This window comes from Orbicella franksi, chromosome 10 (genome assembly GCF_964199315.1).
Source record: "Orbicella franksi chromosome 10, jaOrbFran1.1, whole genome shotgun sequence".
Taxonomy (NCBI): domain Eukaryota; kingdom Metazoa; phylum Cnidaria; class Anthozoa; order Scleractinia; family Merulinidae; genus Orbicella; species Orbicella franksi.
In genome coordinates, this window is record NC_138154.1 from 17,679,582 (window position 1) to 17,700,190 (window position 20,609).

General features: G+C 39.6%; 2 protein-coding genes across 2 annotated transcripts in view; both read right to left on the bottom strand.

The window, feature by feature from the left end:
• Nucleotides 1-80, bottom strand: part of LOC145500564 (uncharacterized) — a 5,319-nt gene extending 5,239 nt beyond the window's left edge. The window contains exon 1 of the mRNA XM_081480083.1: nt 1-80. This exon is cut by the window's left edge and continues 235 nt beyond it. Coding sequence (XP_081336209.1) covers nt 1-80 — 80 coding nt within the window.
• A 15,159-nt stretch (nt 81-15,239) lies between these two features.
• Nucleotides 15,240-17,457, bottom strand: LOC145499997 (uncharacterized). The gene is made up of 2 exons (XM_081479510.1): nt 17,056-17,457; nt 15,240-16,308 (listed from the first exon to the last, which is right to left on the bottom strand). Exons 1-2 carry the CDS (start codon nt 17,368-17,370, stop codon nt 15,586-15,588), a joined length of 1,038 nt encoding a protein of 345 aa, XP_081335636.1. The 5' UTR covers nt 17,371-17,457; the 3' UTR covers nt 15,240-15,585.
• Nucleotides 17,458-20,609: the final 3,152 nt, after the last annotated feature.

The window sequence follows — 20,609 nt, forward strand, 5'->3', positions numbered from 1 at the left end:
GCCGTTGTCGGATGAAACGAAGCGCTTATTCCTTGAAGAAGTTCCGTCAGCAATTTCACAAGAACGAGGTTTTTGAACATCGCATAAAGGAAAAGTAAAAAGGAATATAGGACCGAGCTATTGAAAAGCAATTTGGTAAACACAGCGGAAAAACACAAAACTGTTTTGTTTCAACAGCATTTTCAATCATAGCAATTCATGACACCTGTCTCAGTCAAATCTTTTCACTCAGATAATTTTCATCATTTTGTTAGTTTGACTTAAAGCAACAGAATATTACGAACGCTGTGATTGCCCCCTAGCGTATTGTTAATCATAGCCATCCATGGCACCTGCCCAAGTCAAGTCTTATTACTCAAAGAATTTTCCGTCATTTCGTTCATTTGACTGAAGGCAAAAGAATATTATGAATATTAAAGAACACCTCAAAAAACAAAGCACGGTGTAATTAGCAAAGGTTTAATAATCTTCCGAATTAGGAAAAAAAAAGAAAACTTCTGTCATTGCTCCGGCCAAGTGTTAAGAGAAAGGGTAACTGCGGTGATGTAATAATGAAATGGCTTTATGTAACCGGAAGTCCAGAAGGACACTTTTTCCACTCGTTTCGATGCAGAGGTGGGACACGCCAACTAAAATTGAAATCATTGACTTTTGGCCAAAACTAGAAACCGCAAAAAGTTTGCGCCGCGGTTCGATGTTCGAGCCAAGGCATAGTCGGTAATTGTTATTAAAAGTTAACTGATTACTTTAGACAGTATTTCAATTTAATTCGTCGCCTTAACATTATTGCCATCAGTCATGGAGAATGGCTCAGTCGCCCAGAGCAAATCTAAGGGAAGCTATTCAAAGAGAGCACAAGAGTGACCTTTTGGTAGTGTGAATCACATAATGTGAATCACATAGGTTTTCAGATTAGAATAGTAATCGGCAACGAATAGCTTCGGCGTGAAATCAAGGACAGAATGGAGGTTGTTTTTATGCAGTACAAACAAAAGAGTTTTGTACTAAAATTATACGAAAAGAGCGGCAGCTGGTTAAATAGAAAATGGACCCACGACATTTTATTCTAGCAATTCTTTAGCTCCGGCACGAAAAAAAAATTAGAGAGTGGGATAGTCTAATTTCTGGAAAGGGCTTTTTAGTTTGAGCAAGAGCTGTAGTCCATTTACATGCTGTTTGGGACTTGATGGTTAAGGAAAACTTTTGTTTAAAAATCAAAAGGAGTCACAAATTCATATTTTTATTACCAATGTTTTATTTTTACAAATTTGGGAAGCTTAGTGAATATATATATATATATATACACATAATTAACTGCAGACAGTACTGTTTCGGCCTTCTGGGCCTCATTAGAGCAGTGCTGAAAACTAGGATGGAGACTAAACTTAAAGCCGCCCCAAATACTACACATGTGGTAGTATCTAAGCCATTACCAGAGTGCTCAAACTAGCGAGCTAGTGAGCATGCGCAATTGCAACAGTAACAACTCATCCCAGTAGAGTGCTCAAACTGGACGTGAAAGCAGAGCTTTGTATGCCAGCGAGCTATATCTATCTATCTATCTATCTATCTATCTATCTATCTATCTATATAACCAAAAAATGGATTGAAATTCTCATCTACTACAAAGTGCTCAATAGCTGAACTAGAGCGGGAATAACAGTAAAAACTCAAGAGCTAGGTTATATGGTCATTTAATCGCTACTCCGAGTTTCATGCCTCATGCGAGGCAATCATCAGGCGACTGCCAGAAAAAACGGTTACATACAAAGATATTTGAAAATACAGAACAATACAATTACATACTAGGTGTGTTGCGTGTCACGTGGCGCGTCACGCGGGATCTTAACAACATAACATTTTTCAGCAAGAATTTCCTAGCATGTCTGTATATATAGGATATATAGGATATATATAGGTATATAGATATATATAGATACATATAGGTCTTGAAAATGCTGCCCGAGGCCGCAGGCCGCGGACAGCATTTTCAAGCCCGAGGTCACAGTTTTTCACTATACGGACCGACCCTATCCCGGCCAAAAGCATGTTTATTTTCTTTTTCCCGCGCGGTAAATTGGCTTACAAATGGTTGTTTTCGCAACTTCGTCATTGAATCCGGCTACGTGTCGTTTATAAACCATTCGTAAAAAGTCTTTATATCGAGCGAGTAACACAGATACTAGACAAAGAAAGATGTATTAAAGAACAGATTTATTTCGAACTACTTTAAGTTATTTGGATTTATTTCATCATTTTTAAATGATGAATTTAAAAATTCTCCAAAAGTGTTTTTTCGGTGTGAAATTTTGTACAAAGTTTTAAGCTGTGTTACAAAAAAAGTCTCTGTCAGTCGTTGCAAATCACTTGAAATCAGTCATGAAATCAAACAGCAACGATCACAGAGGTAAACTCGACTGGAATTGAAACTTTTTTTACTTAAAATTGTACAGAGACAGGATTGCGCGCCATTACAGCGCCGAGCTACTAACAGACAAACAAACTCTCTCAACCTCAATTGAATTTACTCACAGTGACTTTCCTTGACATTTAAAGGTTAATGGAGAGAAATTTGCGTTGATTAATCGTCGATGGAAATGTAAAAAGGGCAAAAGATTGATGATTACCGCTAATACGTTCACGAAAATAAATCATCAAGGCCTATTTCCCCTCTGCTGTGGCGGGCCGGATGGGAAAATTCCACCCGCTCCCGGAACCAATTTGATTGCAGGATTTGTTGAATTCCGCTTGCTCACGAGCTGAGAAAAAAATAAAAACAAGTTATGACCAATTTATTATTTTGCCACACAAATTTGTTATGTTGACACGTTGGTTAATTACATTCCGTAGGTAGAGAGTAAAATGACGCTGAAATGTTTTAAGGGTTTGTCGGTTCTATTTAACGTCAATAATAGATTTGAAACCAGCTATGAAGTGTGTACCATTCATACTAAAATTAGTTCTAATGTCATCTCCAGTTCAGTGGTCACCTTCCGCAGTTTAAGTTCCACGAAAATTTAAAGGAATTTAATTCCATGAATTTGAATTCCACTGAACTGAAAGTTTTAAGTATCCAAGTTGTTTCAAATGAATGTTTTAAGGGTGCCTTTTTTTCCTAGGCGGTCTTTGATTACCCATTGGCAAAAAGTTATTAGGGATTGTCCCCGTTAACAGCAAAGACTATGGCAAAAATGAGAAGAGAATGTTGAATGATATATACGCCATATAAGAACCATCATAACATCATAGAGAGACAAGAATATGGAAAGGGCAGTTTGACAGGCGTTCGCACACATTCAGGTACTGATCATACTTCTCGAACAAGCATTGAGTTTAGATCTTGGGGTAACATTTGGTCAGCCAGTCACAGCTCAAAGGTTTTCAGACCTCGTTACTGATTGTTATCGCAGTTTCTCTGCAGTTGAAATATATGATCTTTCATGTATTCACTTGTATTCTTCACCATCTACCGGTATATTACGAACTCACAAAGTGACCAGCTCCCATTTGGCTTAATAGCTCAGTTGGTAGAGCACTGCGCCGGTATCGCAGGGGTCATGAGTTCGAATCTCGTTCAAACCTGAATGTTTAGGCTTGATTTCACAACTGCTTATAAGTTGTGTGTATAACTGCGATTATCAATCATGTCTTCGTACTATATACTACCAGCTCTGTCTCAAGCTTTATTGACCATGTCCTTGATTACGAAAGGTACTTGTCTATGAAACAACAGCTTAGGAACAATCTTACAAATCCGTTCAAGAACTTATTTTGCTTCGCTATTTCTGGTTTACCTCTTGATTAACTCTACATGCATATTCCTAACTGAGAGGTACATGTACCATAGCACAGAATAAAAATTAGTAAATATACAGTTTTTCATCTAATTACTTCTTTGCTTAAACTGAAAGCTATTACCACACTTAGAAAATCGAGTCTAGTGTCACGCGGGAAAGGGCAAGTCAAAAAGCCTCTAGCGAATTCCAATGGCAGTGGCGTGAATGCCATACTTGTACCAGCGGTCGCTAGAGGTGTAACAGCCGCAACCGTTATCAGCAGTAGCGCTAACAACGGAAGACCAAAAAGCGACAAGAAGAAAGGATGACTTCATCTGGTAAAACAAACAAACAAACAAACAAAAAAAACATTTGAGTGTTTAGTTTGTCAATTTTACAATTACCGTGTGATAGAGGAAAGTACTACTAGGATCGCAAAATAGCCATACTTGAGGAACAGCTTTCTGTTGCAACTTCTTCTTCTTAATCCCTTAAATTGAATTACATTCAAACTAGTTGCTTTCCACGTACCGTAATGATTCGATTTGGCGCCCGCGGCGCTTAATTACTTTTGGTACCTCAAGGGAGGACGCTTTTTCGGGGTAGGGCGCTTATATCGTATTTGAGAAACAACCGAATGTTCAAAACAAAACTATTAACGTATGAACCTAGTTGCTTTCCACGTGCATTCTTGTCGGGAACCAACACTTATCTAGAATTAATAATTGACCAAGGGTTTACGATTCCAATTGCAATACGGCACGGTTTTCTACGCAAGCTGATGAGAAAAAGGGAAGTAGAGAATAACATTACTAGATCGCGACATCCTTGTCCATCAAAGAAATAGAGTAAGGCTTTGCACAATAATATCGAATTCTAAGGCAACAACAACTTTACTTTTACTCATAAATTTACAGTTTGACACTCAGGGCATTTCTCTGTCTTAGCTATTTCGAAAACAGAGAGATCGGAGGACAAACCTTAATGCATTTTTGTTTTCGAGCAGGTGAGTCGACGTGACTCTTACCCTTTGTGTGTGTTCACGGTGGGACATTTTATCAGTTTCGCAGATAGACGTATTCAACTCTGTCTAAATATATTTATTACTTACCTTAGCAAAGACAAAAAGCTAAAATGCAGACCAGAAGAAAAAATTTAGTGTTAGATTAAACTTGAAAAGGACTAAAGAACCAATCTTGGTGTCAAATTGCTCTTTTTTCTGAAGTAGACTCTCAATAATAATTAGGTTTTTAATATATACGTAGTCCTAGTTTCTAATCCTAGTTGCCAGTCTTAGTTTCCAATTGTAATTGAAGCCTACACGGGGAACTCGATACTTACGACAGCTTCGTCTTGCCGTTGAAAACTGAATGAGCTTTTCGTAAATCAGCGATCGATGTTATTCACCAAGATGGTTTGTGTAGTCGTGGATTTGCGCAACGCAGTAACGTCACTCATTAATTCCCTTGATGAGTTTTTCACGTTTCGTTTACTCAGCGATAAGTTCACTAGAATATTTGAGCGAGATTTTCCACCACCTGACACAACAATAGCAACAGCAGAGGCTATGATGCTAATTGCCTTTGCTGTTTTTTTAAGGGAAAGAACAAAATACTCTAGAAGAGCCCACCTCCGACACCTGCTTGCGGCAGGTAACATTAAAGTGCCGACGCTTTCAAACACTAGTTACTGTAACTGTAACAACACAACATTCGACCAAGACAGCGCTCGGCATCGGCTCGGCTGAAAGACTATGGATATGAAGAACTTCCTTTCACACTGACTAAAGTCAAAGACATACTACATGAAATCAAGCTTCGAGCTCCGTAATATCAGAAAACTATAAGCGCTTTCTTTTCTTCTTGAAATCCATATTGTAACTTTAAAAGCTTTTCCTACAAGAAAACTTAGATCAAAGTATACAGCACCTCCCTTAAAGTACACCACAGACATTTTATGGGCATTTTTGTCGTATTTATTGCGTTTCTGTTTACAATTGCTGTCAATAAATGTAAATTGAGTGATTTTCCACTTAAAAACGTTGTTCATTGAGTCTTCATTAGCTTCCAGTAGACTTTTACTGCACCTCCCTAAAAGTGCACCACGAATATTTTATAGGAATTTTTAATCGTGTTTATTGCGTTGCTGTTACTCGTTATTGTGAACAAAACGTAAATTGAGTGATTATTTGCACATAAAAATGCTATTTATTGACCTCCAGGGGAGTTTAAAGGAAACCTGTGTAGGGCGGTCACCCCGTATGTAACGGTCACCTGGCCATTTCCCAAGGGTGACCGTTATGTACAGGTTTGACTGTAATCATATGAGCAGTTTTGAAAGAATTTTCAACTATCATGGGTAGTGTAAAACCTACTACCCGTGATAGTTGAAAATTCTCTCAAATTGCACCCTCCTAAAGACTCTTGCAATTTTGATAGAATGTTTAAATATTATTTGTATTGTAAATCGTCCTTAATTGCATTTATTATTACTTATTTATACGACTACCTATACAAATACTATCGCACGAACTGTGTCTTACGGAAAACGTGTGTGGCCCCTCAGGGGTGTGACACCGTGATATTTTTTATGCTTTTGCCAATAACTGGAGCTCTCTGCTCTTCTATGCGCTGGTGAAGATGAAAAGCAGTAAAGCCGATGCAATATGCATCACACCGATCACATTTGAAGATGTGGACGACGACTTGACCTTGTCATCGATTTTGGGACTTGAGTACACAGCTTGGAACTCCGTCCGGAGACTGAGGCTGACACACAAAATAAAACCGTGTGGATTATCTTACCCTTAAAGGTCAAATGCAACGAGATTGGGCCTAGTTTGATTATAAGTTAAAATAAAAGATACTAATCCAAATAATCATAATCCAAAATTTTACCTGATTTAGTCAAAAAGCCCCCAAGATATTAGACCTTGAAAACAGCAATTTTTCTTCGCTTTACAAACGGAACGGTTCGTGGAAGCTTCGGACAATTGTCGGAACTGGATTTTGTGACGTCATATTTGGTGAGCTCCCGTTCAGAACAACAAAGTATTAGGGCGAATATGAGTGTTTTGTGCATCGTTAATTGTAGCAATCATTCGAAAATCTGTGGTATGAGCCTGGTTACATCCCTTTAAAGGATGAGAAGCGATGTAGGGAACTGTTTCATCTAGTTTCATCTCATCTTCGCGCTACCAGCAAACATTTCAGCAGAAACCTCGAAGCGGTATCTTTCGTAATCGCTAAGCAGGATCTCGAGTTCAAGTCAAAAAACCTTCGAAGCTGTACCATATGCCGTAAAGCCAAGCGTTGACGACGAACATCCAAGAAACAAACGCTCTACCAACACGGAATGCAATTGTTCGGCAGCGGCAGCCATATTGTGAAGAGCAGAAAGCGAGGTAAAGCCCGGGGTAAAGTCGCTGTATTTAACAATTACTCAGCGAAGTGGAGGTAAATATCCACCACTTTCACCGACACTGAGGTGAATAATTGTTTTAGTATATACCACACAAGTTGAATAACTAGCGGACCAAAGAGTAACTTTATTTGTTTAAGAGTAACTTTATTTATTTGAAACGGAAAGCCATTTTGTTTTTCTTCGGCTGCTCGGAGGTGAATAGTACATGGCTAATCACCTCCGAGGTAGCCAATCAGCGTGTGCGAAAAGTACTATTCACTTGTGAGGTATATACTAAAATAAAATAAGACTATTGCGAGGTTTTTATTATATCAAGTTTAACTTTTTGGATTCACAATCTCATTTTCTAAACTTAGTCTAGTTGAAATAAAAAAAGGAACCAGAAAAGTGTGATTTTTGTCATTTAACATGATTTCACGCCATCGTGATTTGTAAATAATTAACAATTATTCACCGAAGTGGAGGTCCATCACTTTCACCGCCACTGAGGTGAATAATTGTTTTAGTATATACCACACAAGCTGAATAATTAGCGGACCAAAACGTTATTTTATGTGTGACAGGCGGTTGAAAATTTTAAAATCTCTTGCGCCGGCTGCTTGGAGGTGAATAGTACTTGCTAATCACCTCCGAGTTAACCAGTCAGAGCGCGCAAAAAGCACTATTCACTTGTGTGGTATATACTAAGCTTAATTAAGACTTCATTCTTTAAAAACGCCTAAATAAATCATCTCGAATTACCAATTTTCTGCGACAACATTGTTATTAGTGGAACAAAATATAAACATGCTTTTTACAAGAGTATTGAGGATTTTTTTCAGTCGTAACTTCAGTGCTGGAATGAAGTGTCAGGTTGGTTTCAGTGCATCCCGTGTTAAGGAAGAGGGATGGGGGTACTAGCCTGGAAAGTGGAGTCAGATTTTTGAAGTAGAGTTATGTCAGTGTGACTCGAGCGACTTGACTTGAGTGATAACTGAAAGATGCCATCCTAAAGCAGACATACAAATTAAACCCATAAATGGTATCCAATGCTTTTATCCAGGATTTCATAACTGACACGCCTAAACCAAGACCATAGTACGACTATATTCTCTCACCTCTGACTTGCAACCCTTAGTGATACTTTGTTGAGTGAAGAAGACAAGGCATTTCACCCGAAATACCCTTAGTCAAGGCCGTACCTACTGTAAGGCAAACCGAGCCACTTGCCTCAGCCATTTTTTTCGTTTCTGCTGTTTCTTTTTTGAAGGCGATGCAAAACACTGCTAAATATCTAGGAAGAGAATTTTACTGTGGACATTGCCTCGGTCATATTTTTTCCTGGCTATTGCCCTGTAAGTAATGCTATAATGTTGTGGAAATTTTCATTGTTCATCAGCGTGCTGATAAGTAAACTTTTTGCTGGAAAGATGGATCGAATGCAACAATCACAAGCCCCCTTGCATGATATAAATGGTACTTCTTGATGAAGACTAGCACTGAGCAGTTGTCGTGTTGTGATCTATAACTCTAGTGACCTCACCATGAGACAAATGATAATATCACAATTCTCATCTTTTTACTATGCAAAAAGAGACAACAAGCATCCACAGGGCTTTCACATGAGATTTCCTCCACTGGGAGTTTGCAATAAATTTATCAAGGTCACTAACCTCTTTTTAAATCCTAAAAGAGCTATTTATTTCTCTTTGAACATGTCTAGTTGAAACTGAAGAAATAACTTATCTGTCTGGATTTGTATGTTCTTGTATGAAACATGTTGAGTTGGGTGTGCCATAATCATCCCTTCAGGTGCCAATGGGTTAATTCATATCTGTTCTGTCAGAATATTTTTTGTTTTGAACATCTCTCATGTTTCTAATTGAGGCCAGAGTGCTTACTTGGAAACCAAAACCAGGATCTTTACATTCAGTACATGTACTGTATGTAATTTAATTTATAAATAATAAAGTTTAATTGATGTTTAGCTGATGTGGTGTGAATATCCATATGAAGCTACATGTATAATGCTTCAGTGAGCAAGTAAGTTAGTAATTTATCAAAATACACGGACACATTTTAAATGGGCAGGTAAGCGCTTATAAATGCAGGGAATAGTATCACAAAGGATGAATAAAAGCAATTCAAAGATATAATCCTACAGTACTGGTCATTGTGTGAGGTGCAGTGGCCTCATGGTTGGTGCGCTCGACTCAGGAGCGAACGGTCCGGGTTCGAGCCCTGTTCGGGGACATTGTGTTGTGTTCGTGGACACTCTACTCCCACAGTGCCTCTCTCCCCCCAGGTGTATGAAAGGGTACTGGTGAATTTAATGCTAGGGGGTAAGCCTGCGTTGGACTAGCATCCCATCCAGGGGGGAGTAGAAATACTCCTGGTCGCTTTATACTACCGAAACCAGGATAAGCTCCGGCCTGATGAGCCACTCGGCTCGTATGTAGACTTTACCTTTTACCTCACTAACAGCCATACTTTTGAATTCCATCCATTTACAAATGATACATTTTCAACAAATTTACTTCTTTGTTAAGAAAATCGTATTCGAGATTCCAGTAATGATTTAGATAAACATATACAGGCAAAAACTAACGATAGACAAATCCGACGTTTCGGCGACATCTTGGCGCCATTGTCAAGGGAAACTAATTAAATATGCGATTTCAAGAGTAACTAAGAGTTCAGAGTTACTAATTTGCATAAGTTAGACAACCCGAGTAGTGTTTTCTGCCGTAGATCTGGACCGTAATGAGGGCTGGTCAGCGACCTTTAAATTTAGGAAGGTTAATGCTTCCCTTTCTCGGTACTCAACTCCTAAACAGAACGCCCCGTATTGAAACTAAAGTGTTCGTGAAGCCAACAAACAGTGGTCTGCTTCTCCACTACCACAGTCATGTCGATAATAGGTACAAGCGCGGCCTATTGACAACCATGCTCGATCGTGCACATCGCCTGTCTTCGTCACGGTCCTACTTCACTGAGGAGTGCGAACGACTGAAGTCTGTTTTCTCTAAACTGAAATATCCCAAGCACCTTGTTGACTCCACTGTTAAAACCTTCCTAAATTTAAAGGTCGCTGACCAGCCCTCATGACAGTCCAGATCTACGACAGAAAACACTACTCGGGTTGTCATACCCTTTAAAGACCAGGAGTCTGCTAATATCGTGAAGACACAGTTAAAAGATCTCAGTGTGAAGCTGCAGACTAGTGTTCAACCGGTGTTTACGAGCCGCAAGAGTGCCCAGGAGTTCCCGACAAGCGAACCTAAGCCTCAGCTCATTGATCAACAATGCGTTGTGTATAACTTCAAGTGTGGCCAGTGCGATGCTGGTTATGTCGGTTACACCCGTGGCCATCTGTTCGTACGCGTTGATGGACATAGAAGCAAGACCTCCTCAGTACGCAAGCACTACGATAAAAAAACACGCAGGCATGATTCCGGATGACCTTCGCAATTGTTTTAGCGTGTTGAAAAAATGCCACAACAAGTTTGTTTGTCTCATTAATGAGATGTTACTCATTAAACAATTACGACCGTGTTTAAATGTACAATCAGACTCAGTTCGCGCTAAGGTCTTTGTCTAACTTATGCAAATTAGTAACTCTGAACTCTTAGTTACTCTTGAAATCGTATATTTAATTAGTTTCCCTTGACAATGGCGCCAAGATGTCGCCGAAACGTCGGATTTGTCTATCGTTAGTTTTTGCCTGTATATGAGATTCCAGTAATGTTATATTTTAATTTTATTTGATTTTCCTTCAAAATGTCAATGTTAATTCCCTGACACAAAATAAAATTACCTAACCTTGATGAACCAATTTTCCCTAGAACTTTTCTGACCTGTGAAAACCCTGCAACCCATAGCATTCTAACGACGAAAAAGCAACTACATGTCATGTAAAACGACAAAAACAAGATGAGCTTAAACGTTAAACGTTCGCCCAAAACAACTATCAGTAAGGGCTTATATCAGGTGAGCTGATCAACTTTTGTTACTGACAGAGAGAAAATTGTAAACATCATCTTTTGCAAAATAAAACAAGGCAAAGACTCGAAGATGAACTTTATTCATTAATTTATTACTAATCTTTGAACAGCAGTTTTCAACATATTCAGAAAGGCTCACCAATCCATGTGGTCGATTCTTTCGTTGTTGATATCGTGATGCCATCTTGTTCACTCGACGAGTCTCATCCACTCAAGCTTATATCGACTGAATCGCTGCCTGATTCCCATTGTTCGAACTTATACGGCCGTATTTGGACATTTCCAAATAAGACATCACGAAGTTGATCTATTTTATACATCGGCAAGTCAATAAACGCCAGGAAGTCCTTGAAACAAACTCAATAATTTCAAGTAAATTATTTGGTTGCCAAAATGAGCTCGCCAAATATGACGTCACAAATACCTATAATTTCGTTTCCACTCCAAGCGCGGCCATTTCTGGTTTGTTTTTGTGAAGCTCTCGGAAATCGTCGGATTTTCGTGTCTTGGGCGCCACAGTTCACACAAAACTTATTTTTAAGAGTTGATTCTGCTTCATGTCGGTATAACTGACTTTTTTATAAAGGTTTTTCGACAAAAGAAAAATTGTCAAAATTTCGTTGCATTTGACCTTTAAAAGACGCGATATCTGTTGAACATGGCAGTTTGGAAATAACTGAAAAGAATCTTCGCAAGGAAAGGAAACCGAAAGTAAAGCGAGTTAAATGCAAAGTCAGACTCAATTCGTGAGAAAGTACTTCTTTACTTCTATACTGCACACATAATGTGTTCTGACACCTTGTGCAGGAGGGATATCATTATTGATTTTTAAAACTTATGCAACAAGAAAAGTTCTTAGAAAGAAACCTGTTTTGCAGATTAAGAACTATTAACTGAAAAATTGCCTTCCCCTGAGAGATGAGGTAGGGTAATGGTTAGTGCGCGGTCCAGGTTCAAGCCCTGGCTGGGGTCAATGGGATCGATTCAGGCAGAAACACTGGTGCTGTTGGTAGGAAAGTACGCCTGAGAATTGCTTCTGTGAGGGTGCAAGGAAAGCAACCCGGACAAGTAGTGGAGACGTATGCACTTTTAGACAATGGTTTTGATGTGCCACTTTGTTATGAGAAGCTAATCGATGGGTTAGGCATCAGCGGAGTCCAGAGGCATTTCTCCCTAACCACCCAGGAGAAAAGGGACAGTCCAAGGTCAGGTTACGAAGTTAAGCTCATCATCAACTCGTCTGACCATGAATCAAGTCTGGAAATACCCAAAGTATGGACTGTCGAGCGTCTGAACAATCCCGAGCTAAGCATTCCAAGAGATCGGGATGTCGACAGATGGTCTCATCTGAAAGTAATTGAACTTCCAGAGATTGACAACAAGGAAGTCCGAGTACTTATGGGATGTAACGTGCCTGAAGCGTTTTGGGTCCTCAAAGAAAAACGTGGTAGCAAAGGCGAGCCAGTGGGCATTCGATCTCCACTGGGTTGGACGATAATAGGACCGACAGAGAAGATTGGTCAAGAGGACAGCTTCAATGTGAATTTCTTACGTTTGGAAACGCAAGATGATGATGAAACCCTCTCACAGCAAGTAGAGAAGTTTTGGAAAGCTGACTTCTTTGTTCATTTGATGTCAAGTTCAAAGGTGCTCATGTCTGTAGAAGATGAGCGAACCTTGAGGATAATGGAGGAATCATCCAAGGAAGTTTCTGGTCATTACCAAATAGTACTTCCCTGGAGACAGCAGCCCCCTAATCTGCCGAACAATCGAATTCTTGCAGGCCACAGACTGCAACTGTAGAAGAAGAAGTTTCTACGTGATCACAAATTGTTTGAAAGCTACAGGGCGACTATTCATGACTACATCTCAAGGGGCTACGCCCAACGAGTACCTAAAGAAGAGCTTGATGTCGATGGCAAACCTCTATGGTATCTTCCACATCATGCTGTCTTCAATCCTAACAAGCCAAGAAAATTAAGAGTGGTTTTGACTGCGCAGCTCGATATAAAGGAACATTGCTTAATGACCAACTATTAAGTGACCCAGACCTGACCAACAGCCTGTTTGGTGTCCTTGTAAGATTTCGTCAAGAACCAGTAGCTCTATCCTCAGACATCGAAGCTACAATCATGGAAAAAGTGTTGACACATTTGAACAAAACAGATGCTTTCTATCGGCGTCCTTTCGTAGTTTCAAAAAACATCTTTTTGTCGATAGTCAAGCCCCCTTCTCTCCCTTTTCAATGTTGAAATACGCTCTGTGGACACTGTCACGTGGTTAAAGCATCGAAAAGGGGAGAGGGGGGCCGAAATGTGAAACTTGGAGATTGAAAAAACACTCTCGCGTTCAACAAAACAGGTATTTTTCGGCGAGTGTCTCAACTGCTTTTGTCCACGATTGTATGTTCCATCAAGTAATGGTTGATCCAAAGGATGTTGGTGCCCTGAGGTTCCTATGGTGGCCTGACGACGACTTATCTAATATAAACAGCCAGTAGAATACAAAATGAATGTTCATCTATTTGGTAGCACGTCCCCTCCAAGCTGTGCCAGATTCTACACGCTTGTGGCCAATCGGCTAGCAGTGATACACGATGGTTCAGAACTTTCCCAGTGGAATTACGTCCCAACTAACATCAACCCAGCGGACGATGTCAGCCGAGGTCTGACAGTGGAGGAGTTATTAAGCAATGAGAGATGGTTTAGAGGCCCTGCATTTCTGTGGGAAAATAAGCCATCATGGCTCATCAATCCAGTCTCCTTTGCCAACACTTCCGAGACCCAGAAGTCAGAGCTCGAGGTCAAACGAATCACGTTACCCAGATGGAGGAAAAACGACCACTGGACCTAATGATGCTCCAATATTCGTCATGGTACATGTTCAAGAGAGCTGTTGCTTGGCTTCTGAGACTTGGACAATTCTTAAAGGGAAGAGGTGCTTGCGAGCTTCATCATCTGTTGATGTTTCACCTTGTGGCTGTCTTGATCTTTATAGCTATCGTGTAGTTAATTTACAATGAGAAAGACTTGTTAATTTATGCACTAGACGTCGCGCTTGAACTTCACTAGTCGTTAAGTACATTTACTTAGTGAACTCAATTTAGTTCAGGGGCCGGTAATGTAGCGACTAGAACTTTCTCTGCTTTGGATGTCACGTTTCTCCGTGACCCCTGGGAATTATGCAACCCACTCTGTAGTACTTAAGCGTTCTTCATTATGTACAGTTTTGTTGTCATTTTCGCCGGTGCTTGTTAGCACTGAAAGTTCGATCTGCTGGTTTCTACCGCGTTTTCCTCAGCTGCTTCACTGTTGTGAGCACTGAAGCACTAATTCTAGAATTCGAGTCGCCATGGCCACAGTTTTGTAAGTTTATTTTCTCCGTTGTCAGTTTTTTTGTCGTTATATTTTTACTGAAATATTTTGTCCCGTTTATTTTTTCAGTTGAATCACGCACACCCACGATCACCTTTTGTTTCTCTCGTGTTTACGCCCAGCGTGATTAAACTTGTGCATTCAAACTGTGACGTCTGTAGCGCTTACTAGACCTACAAGCTAAATCACATTAGCACACACGTGAGCAGCGTACACTCATTGACAAATAATAGACGATGAATTAACTAATCAGAGCGCGCGCTTTGCTTTAGTTATGTTATAAATCAATATTCTAACATGGCTCCGAGGCTTTCAGGACAAACATCTATATTTGGTGGTGTTTTCTTTGTATCCAAGTATTCTTTTGGGAATTGGGAGAGAAATAATACTCGAAAAATGTACAATTTTGACCCGAAAGCCTCGGAGCCATGTTAGAATACTGATGTATCGAACGTCGCCTATTTATATGCTCGTTTTCTAACGTATAACTTATCAGTTTGTAAACTATTTTTCCAATTTCTTTGGTTTGTAATACGTTTTTCGTTTAATTTAGTGCAATATATACCCAATTTCTCTTGAACAAAATCGGTGTGAAAATCAAAGCCATCTTTCACAAGAAATAGGAGCGGATTCATGTGTAGGCGTGAGTGTAGATCTATGGACAACATTTTTCAACATGTTTTCATAATCTACACGCCATGGCTTTTTTAAATAATTTCTTTGTTTTGTCGATCTGTTTAGCTATCTTGGGTAGGCAAGACGTATATAACTTCTCATCAACTTTATTATCACTTCGTTTGCACCCGCTGTTTTTTGCTTACAACAAACACTGAGGGAGACATATAGTCGTACTCATAGATTATCTGTAAAGATTCATGTTTACAAGAAATTCAAATAAGTAGAGGTCTTTGTTATCTAAACGCTAAAAAAAGATCTTAACACTAGTTTCAAAAGCAAAAAATTATCGACCACATTTACACTATCGCATTTACTGTCAAGCGGGGAGGGTTGGGGCAAGGTTATAAGCCCTTAACGGATTCCAATGGCGGTCGCGTTGTAGCCATACTTGTTCCAGCGGTCACTAGAGGTGTAACAACCGCAACCTCCAAAATGGAGCTCTGTCAAGAAGAAGAACTTGCTTGGCATTATGCGACCAGGGTTTGTGATCGGAGAGGCCTGGGAACGCCAGTCCACTGCCACACCATTGGTTTCGAAGTATTGGGTCGAATTGCCGTTGCTGCTCGGGGTTTGCATATTGTGGTTTGGGAGGAACGCAAACAGGCTGTTGGGATTTGAGTCACAGTTTTCAAACCGGATGATGTGTCCGTTTGATCTGAAGCCTTGGTAATTTTGATTTCGTGCGGCTGATTCCGGAATGATCCCAAAGAAGATGTAATCTTTCATGAACTGGTTCTTTGGCTTGGTGTAACCAGTGAAGTTGTTGACCAAAACTCCGAAAGGAAAGTCTGTGTAATTGGGATGTGGCTGGATCAGAGTGTAAGACTCGCTGAGATCGACCTTTCTCTGCAACTTGAGAAGAACGTTTTTCTTGTCCTTGAAGAGGGCGTTGACAATCTGCTGGACATCCTTCCTTAAAGTGAGACTTCCAGGAAGGAAAGCGAAGCCGCCCCCTTCAATTGCCAGTTCACAGTAAACCTCAACGGGTTCCGCATTTGGCAAGGGATAGATCTTGTACATGCCACTCACTGCTTCATTGTCGTAATGTTGGATCTCTTTACAGCTCTTGTAACACTGAAATTAGAAACAAACAGCGTACCTTTTGTTTATTTAACTTTGAAGCTTTTAAGCTTTTTCGAACTACACTCTTATAGACATTGATTCCGTGAAAATGAGGAAATTAGTTTGATATTTGACCAAGGCGAATGTACTGAACTGGACTGGACTTGCACCAGACTAGTCTGGACTGCACTGGACTGGACTGGAAACCAAGAATTCATGAATGTGATCCTGGCTTAATTGTGGGGTAATGGGAGGATACCATCCAGGGAGAGAAGCAATGCTTCTGCTAGTGTCAGGTCATGTCAAGTTTATACTTTTGGATGATATTTTGAAGAGGTCTCCGTCGTTCCACCTCGTTCAATATGTATCGACGCTAACACTAAACAAACAGCAGTAGAAAGCAAAAACAAGTACTCAACTCAAAGCATCAACCTCAACTATGAACTGGGTTTTGCACCAAAAACATATGTGTTCGTAAACGATATAGTGCTTAGAAAACTAGAGAATTGTCTTTAAAAGTAGCAAGGAGAACGCGTAAACAACAAAAGGTATAGATAAGCAGATAACGCCGTTGGGTTACTGCGAAAGTGACAACACCGAGCAAGCCACACGTCCAACAGTCTGGTACACGTACGAGTTGAGCTAACAGCTCTATTACAAACTTTTGTACCACATGTCGGTAAAGCAATTACTTGTCTTCAAGATATTTAAGAGTACTGAGATCATTTAAATTTCTAAAATCTTAGTCGATAAACTAACCTTTCCTTTCCTGATCTGCTGAAACACAAAGCCTCTTGAGTAGATGAGGGACTTTTCTCTTTCGCACAATCTGTCAAGTCCACAGTCATTCAATTCACACAGACCATTGGCGCCTGCTGATCTCTCGTAGTTGTAGGAGATGCATCTTGGTTCATCATGACAGGCCTGAAGACAGCTGAACCAGTCTCTGGCGTAGAATTGCTGCAAAACATGGCCGACCAAAGCATGGTTGTTTTTAGTGATTGGTTGGAACGCTTCAGTTATTCCCAGCAGAAGGGCACAAAACCACTTGAGAAAAACGAAACTATTGAACATCGCAGAAACGTAAAATAAATTAAGGAAGAAGCTCGTGCTTTTAGAAAGGTAATTTCGCACACCCAACAAGAAGCCGCAAGCCTTCAAAACGTGTATAACTACTTAGCACCTGCCTAATGACCAAATGGTGATATCCAATGCGTTATTCATTTTCTACATACAGTGCTCTGTAATTGGCTAGATTACTCTCAAGTTGAGCAACATATTTCACGTCTCTGGCTTAATTTTATAACTCATTTAGAAGAGGCACCTGAAATGTCGAGTAATGCTTATCTTCTTTGCTAAGTTACTTTATAAAGGGCGGGAGTCTTCTTATAATTGTAGTTCTCTTGAATGAAATATGTCCCTATAGAGAGGTGTTCAATATTTTCTTAGCAAGCTTAGGTTTTTCCCGTGGAAAGGTTAAAAAGGTAGACGTTACCGGGATCTGAGTAACATGTTGACAGGAGAAAATTTAGACGGAGATTAATTACTTATGCAAACGCGCAAGACGTCGCGTAAGTGTTGTTATGACCACAAACTTTCCATTTTGAAGAATTGCAACGAAAACTAGTCAAAGACTCGCATTTGACATCTAATCTGACACGAATGATACTGAACTGAACGCGATGATTTATTCGTAGATCAGCTAAAGCAATTTCAAGTCGACGGATAATTTAGAGTTCCGTTATTGTCATCCGTGGTGTGGCTTGTAATGATAATGCACAACGTATTTCTTCGCGAATTATCTTAGAAACAGAATTCAGAGGTTTATGATGTGCTTAATTTGATGAACCTATTTCAGTATAGTGTTCTTCTGCCTTGCTCTCCAGCTGAAAAAATTTCCTTTATTCAAATGAGTACAAAAAGTCTGGGGACTGACAAAGCTTTCAGAAGGCAGCTGGTTTTCAGCTACAGAAGTTAAACACACAAATGACTCTTTACGTTATTCTTGTGGTAGCGGCTTCTTCTAACATAAAATAATAAGAAATTCCCGGTCGCCGCCTGCGCTAAACATTTTTAAGTGATAATGTGGGCATACCCTGCTAGCACAATCTCTTTCGATCTTGTAGGAAGCTGTCGCGTGCATATTTTAGGCATTTTGAGATTAAACACGTTAAGAATACAAGACGTCAAAATGACGCCTCTTCTTTAACCTAATTTTGAAATAATTTGCCTCCAAAATATAAACGCTGACGTATTTTTCTTTAATCCCGAGTTCTATTACAGAATTTGGTGAGCCAAATGTAATCAACTTTTGTCTTTAAGACGCCTATTTGTCGGATCAGTTCGTTTGGGTATTAAACTGCTGCGATAAAATAAATGAACCTGGAAACAATACTGGTGTATTCACCGTTTCATTCTCGCCAAACAAAGGCTTTAAAATGTTAATAACAGAAAGCAGGCGTGAAAAAAAACTTCTTAGAATTTAAATAATGGTTCATTTTAAGTTGAAGTGTAATAGATCCACAAGGTCTACGTGTATGGTTTTAACTGGTCTGTGGAAAACGATACCGACAAAACTGTACAGTTGTCGTTTCCTTGCAATAGATGAAATGTAAATATTTCGCGTTTTAATTAACTTAAGGGTCAATTGACACCTTTTTGCGCGTGTGCAGCAATTTGATTTCTGATCCGAAGAAACAGTTTTCAAATGTTTGTGAGAAAAAACCTTCCCCATTGACCTTATATATGAGGCGTGTGAAAATAATATTGCCGATATTGAAGAACTGTTTGGTCATCTATGAAAGAGTTAAACGGCATATTTCGTGTTTTGAGTTTAATACCTTCGAGAAATACGATGTCCTCGAGAGGGGCTTTTCGAAACGGCTAGAGACGAAAGCCATAATTTCGCCCCATAGCCGTCTTGCGTCTTGTTTCGAAGCAAAAAAAAAAAAAAAAAAAAAAGAAAAGAAAAGAAAAAAAACGAATAAAAGATGGGAGGACGAACATCGGAAACATTATATAGCCGCCGATGTACATGCAAGTTGGAAGAAAGTTAACTATACGTGCTTGTATTCTGCGGACACGGCCTTCACAAAACATAAACATGATTATTATTCTTTACAAAGAAAAAGATCAAAGGCCGGTGGATAAACAGTGTTCGAAAGACACGTGAAACTCCAAGGTGACTCGTGAGACGGTGTGCGTGATAGTATTACGATTTCTATTGCTTAAAAAAGACTAGTGTCAATCAAGACCGCACATGCCTCGCTGTTAGGTCGAGTAGATTATTCATGTGCATTAGGCAACGTTCGATATTTAACAAATGGTAAACACCATAGCGTACACTTTGATTCATGGATGCACGCGAGAGGTTGCTAAGCACGAAAGAAGCGTAAGAGTCGCACGAGGCGATAGCCGAGTACGACTCTAGCTTCTTGAGTTCTTAGCAAATCTCTCAAGTGCATCCATAACTCAATAGCGTACAGCTGTGGCGTTTACCATTTGTTTTATAACGTAACATTGACACATTCAGTTGGAATAAAAGAAGTCCTTTCATTTTTTTCCCAAGCATCTGAGCAGGCCGGAATCCTAAATACTCGAATTTGATTGGCTAATCACGCGCTCCTGACTAGTCCACGGCTTTTTACGATACGGCCGACGGGCCGGATTTTTTCCCCGCTGATCCTAAATTTCGCTCCTAAAAGTTAGCGGTAATCGTCAATCTTTTGCCTTTTTACACTTCCATCGACGATAAGTCAACGCAAAATTATCTCTGTTCACTTTAAAATGGCAAGGAAAGTCACTGTAAGTAAATTCAATTGAGTGTTTTGAAGTTGCGAGAGTTTGCTTGGTTGTTTGTAGCTTAGCGCTGTAATGGCGCGTAATCCTGTGTTTCTCTCGCCGTAAAATTTGAGTCAATTTCAGTCGAGTTTATCTGTCTGATCGTTGCTGTATTTAGGACAATTTCTGTGGAATACACTTAACGACTTTCCTCGCTTTCTCAATTTACGGTAGAAAAGTCTGATTTCAAGTGATTTTAATAGCAACGACTGACTGAAATTGTTTTTGTAGTAAAACTCCGAACTTCGCACGAAATTTCACACCGCAAAAACAATTTTGGAGAACTTAACTGATAAATTCAACTAAAATAAAGTAGTTCGAAAAATATGTTCTTTAATACATCTTTCTTTGTCTACTTTCTGAGTTACTCGCTCGATTCAAAGATATTTTACAAATCGTTAGTAGACGGCGCGCAAGCCGATTCAATGACAAAGTTGCGTAAGCAAATCTATTTGTAATCTGTAAAACCAAGT